At 44.9% G+C, this 4,379-nt stretch overlaps 1 protein-coding gene across 1 annotated transcript; it reads left to right on the forward strand.

Annotated features, from left to right (window-relative positions):
• The first annotated feature begins 369 nt into the window (after positions 1–369).
• Positions 370–3,091, forward strand: foxi1 (forkhead box i1). Its single transcript, XM_078565268.1, has 2 exons — positions 370–1,225; positions 1,926–3,091. The coding sequence occupies exons 1-2, from the start codon at positions 625–627 to the stop codon at positions 2,477–2,479; spliced, it is 1,155 nt and encodes a 384-aa protein (XP_078421394.1). The 5' UTR covers positions 370–624; the 3' UTR covers positions 2,480–3,091.
• The last annotated feature ends 1,288 nt before the right edge of the window (positions 3,092–4,379 follow it).

Genomic DNA, 4,379 nt, shown 5'->3' on the forward strand with positions numbered 1-4,379 from the left:
CAGCAAGATTTCTCGTATTTAGTTATTTAAACGGAGCAAACTAATTTACCACATCTGCCAAAAAAAAACATTATGCAGACGGCGAAAGGACAGCAATCCCAAATTCAAAACATTAACCTGTCTCGGGCATTGGTAAGTCCAATTATTCTTTCTAAATTAAGGGAGGGTGTAATATTTTTTTCACCGCCGAAACACGTATTTGCTGTGAACTATCTGAGACCGATATGAAACATTCAAGCAAAGTTTCAGTACATCCACAATTGAAATGTAAGTTAAAGATGTAGAATTTCTTCAAAGTCTATTCCTTATGTGCCACATTGGTCAACAGTGAGGAGTTGATGGGACTTTTGAAGGTTTTGTCCTGCAATCCATCGGGTGCAGGTGCTGAGATGGACTGTGAATAAATGTTGAGTCCTGTCGCCAGTGTCAGCGAGTGGGAGGTGCAGTGAGGCGCAGCCAGATTGATCTACCTGTTCTGGTTGGGACTGCAGGCGATGCACCTAGTCATTATTTAAATGCCGCACTTGGCTCTGGCCCTCAGTCTTCCCCTTAGAGTGAGCAGAGTTTGAAGTCAGAGCACGCCAGTCCGCTCCTTAAAGCCCCAGCCAGCGTGCCTAGCGGATTATGAACGCCTTTGGACAGCAGCCTCCTCCTAATCCTCAACCTTCCCCTCTCCAACACCCCAACGCGCAGGATATCCTGGACATGGCCGTGTACTGCGACAACTTCAGTGTGTATCCGCAAAACCTCCACCATCACCATCCGCAGAGACCCTCTCCCCACCCACCGAGCTATGGGCTGACTGACTACACCTCACCGACCACCAACCCTTACCTCTGGCTCAATGGACCGGCGATTAACTCCTCTCCTTACCTTCCCGGGACCAATGGGGCGGCTTACATCCCATCGGGTTACGGGACGAGCCAGCGGCAGTTCCTGCCGCCTCCCTCGGGCTACGGCGGGGCTGAGTTGGGCTGGCTGTCCCTCCCCAGCCAGCAGGAACTTTTTAAAATGGTTCGCCCCCCTTACTCGTACTCCGCGCTGATCGCCATGGCGATCCAGAACGCCTCGGACAAGAAGCTGACCCTCAGTCAGATTTACCAGTATGTGGCTGAGAATTTCCCTTTCTACAAGAAGAGCAAAGCGGGCTGGCAGAACTCCATCCGGCACAACCTATCCCTCAACGACTGTTTCAAGAAAGTGCCCAGAGACGAGGACGATCCAGGTACAGTTTGATGCTCTCTCTCGGGAGCCCAATTCTTTCAGTGTTTGTCCAACTCGCGAGTTAGTCAATCGGAAAAAAACAACCGCCTGTTAGAAACATGAGAATTAAAGCTGTGCGCGCAGTTTTGTGTACAAACTCTTTTTGTACACCTCTGCCTTTATAATGCTCCTGCCAAAGCTAACATTCCTTATTGATTGCTTTTTTTTCCCCGTTAACAATTCTAAATTCTGAATCCCTTGGGTTTATCATGAGCCGATGTTGTTTTCTATCGCAATCTGTCGCTTGTAGCGGACCCCGAGTACATCGGGGCAGGTTAAGGCTGCAAGTTCAGCTTCGTGTTGATTTGGAATTGGAGCAGGGATGTGTTTGCAAAGTTTGCTCTGCTAAAGTCTGGGGAAGTCGCGTGTCAGAAAGAAAGAGTGGCTGCGTTTGGCATCAGTCTCCTTCCCGAGCTGTGAAAAGGTGGGGGTTTAGTGGGGGCGGGGGTCCTTGACCTGATCAGCTGCAACTTTGCAATAACTTGTTCATTTTAGAAAATAACTGCAATTTGTTTCAAATTACACTTTGCGACTCTGGCACCCAGACAGGTGGAGGGAGGGGGATGCTATTTTTTTTTAAAAACATTAAGCCAAGGTGTTAAGTCGGTTGCGCATGAGGTCGCTCGGTTTAAATGCTTGACTCGGTGTGTTTGTTGTTTCAGGTAAAGGCAACTACTGGACTCTAGATCCCAATTGTGAGAAAATGTTTGACAATGGCAATTTCAGGAGGAAAAGAAAGCGCAGGTCGGAGACTCCGGGACCCAGTGGCCATGGGCTGGGTGACAAGACTGAGGAGACAAATATTAAAGCTTCAGACTCAGCCGGTGTCCTGGGTTCGGCTTCTCCTGGGCTGGAGAACGTCCCGGGGGCCGCAAGTGATTCCAAAGCGGCGCCTTCACCAACCATGCAGTCCAACCCCTGTTTCAGCAACTTTGTGTCTAACATGAGTTCCATGATCAACGGCGGCAATGGGACGAACAGGCCGATATCCTCGGGGGCATTGGTGGGAGATTTACCACAAGGTAGACAAAATATCCCCGGACTCAACTCTTACTCACCTTCGCATAACTCAATGCATAACACGGTCGACTTTCACAATCGATTGAACTATTATCAGTCTACTGTTTCAGGTCAGCAAAGTGGACTGAGCGGCCCCTTGTGCAACAACTTCAGCGTCAATAACCTGATTCACAGCAGAGAAGGCCCAGAGGTTTAACCATAACTATAAAGAATGCAAAACTTAGAAACAGAGAATATGCCTTTTTATAGAATAACGATGTGATTAATATTTTTTAGTGTAGTATTGGTATCCTTGATCTGTTTTCGTGTCAAAGTGCCCTTATTATCAATTACACAGCTAAGTACAAATGCCTTTACAGTCAGCCAGTACTTCGACACAAATCATTTGTTTACATGAGGCACATTATAAAAGGGAAAAGTTGGGACTGTCAAACGAAACACCGTTTGAAATCCGTAGATGGGGAATAATGCACTAAGTAACCGATTAGTACATTAATTGTGTAGTTGAATGAAGTGTGTACCTGCTTATCACAGTTTAGGACCGTACGATTGTCGAACATGGCGTTAAATACGGAGAAGTCAATAGATTTTGCGAAGTTGAAATACGGAAGTTTCTGAATTTGTATTTTAGGTTGTAGCTATCAGCTTAGGTTCGTTGTTTGAAGACGGCTTGTTCAGCAGTGATTTTTTTTTGCGTTGTAATTCTGCGCCGTCACGCTATAGTTGCTTTGAGGTACGTCCGTTGCAGTTTCTGTACTTAAACTTGCCTTTCCTTCTTTTTCCTTTTCAAATTAAACAGTTCACCCTATTTAAACAAAGCCTCTCGAAGTTTTTATGTGTAGCACACTTGATAGCTAGAATTGACTAGAGATAACTGTACAGCATATTCAGACTCTCTTTATTTTCGAATGGACCAGATGTACATTTATATACATATCATGGTGAACATATTTAAAGCACATCACCACTTAGCTGTATGTTGAAACCCGGGATTTATCCAATAATACTTGTTATAGGTGTAATTCGAATTGCGATCGAGACGTTAGCATAAAGTTTGAACAAGCGAGCCCCCAAAACCGCCCATGTTGTGGATATTATCTTAATTGTCTTATTTAGAGTTAATACGGAAATATAGTTAACCACCCGTTTTCATATTAAAACTAAGGTGCAAAAGTTTGTAACCCGCCGGCTTGTAATTTGGAGATGAATTGAACTAAGTTACTCTACAAGCATTAAGAATGTTGGTAAACAGTTACTATTTTTAGTCATAATGATTTCCTGTCAAAGATCAAACTATTTCGAAGTACTGTACAATGATTTCTAGCTTTGCGCGAGGAGGTTATTCTCACAGTTCATTCCCTAGTGAATGAGAAAGAACAGCCTCCCCCCCAACCCACCCCATTTTTACTTCACAACGGAGAAGGAGGAATTTTATGTGGAACTGCCAGTCGCCGCCCCATCTCTGCGCTGCTGATATCTGGACAGTAAGACAGGGGCACGCGGGAGAAGCGATGTCATGTTTCTTTAAAGTGGATTCAAGGCAAATTGATAGAGCAGGCAATGCAAGGCTGGATATGCTGGTTTCCCTGCCGAATGACAGCTAGAAACTTGAGCACGATAAAAGGGGAGAGCGACATCTTTTACATTTGTCGCTATTTTGGTCCTTGTTAAGGTCCTGATTCGCCAAACGGAAAATCAAACTGGTCGCTCACCGATTAGCCTGAAGCACCTCTACAACATTCATTAACTTTGCACAGACTGTACATCACCATGAATATTGCCCATATCTGTAACTATCCATTGTTGTAATAAATGATTTAGTGATGGTTTGCAGTTATATTTGAAATATATTGTAATTGTTCCGTTCCACAGATTAGTTTAGAGCAGGTATAATGCCAGGTTGAACTCGTTATTTGGGTTGAGGAAGGAGGATATCGGTCCAGAGAAATTACCCGGAAACTGTGTGTGTTTACTTTGCCGGGAAGCAAATAAACAAAACTGAAACCGAATCTTTTGGCGAGGACTTGGTCCAACACAAGGAGGAGCGGACGAACTGACGCTGATTAAGTGCAATGGCCGCTTTCTGGTCAGTATAA

The sequence above is a fragment of the Cetorhinus maximus genome, chromosome 20, assembly GCF_964194155.1.
Source record: "Cetorhinus maximus chromosome 20, sCetMax3.hap1.1, whole genome shotgun sequence".
NCBI classification, from domain to species: domain Eukaryota; kingdom Metazoa; phylum Chordata; class Chondrichthyes; order Lamniformes; family Cetorhinidae; genus Cetorhinus; species Cetorhinus maximus.

What these genes read in the sequence shown, in the direction of transcription:
- foxi1 (XM_078565268.1), top strand. Translation starts at nt 625, where the DNA reads ATGAACGCCTTTGGACAGCAGCCTCCTCCTAATCCTCAACCTTCCCCT. An exon ending in CAGAGACGAGGACGATCCAG is followed by an intron (nt 1,226 to 1,925) that starts GTACAGTTTGAT and finishes TTGTTGTTTCAG; the next exon opens with GTAAAGGCAACTACTGGACT.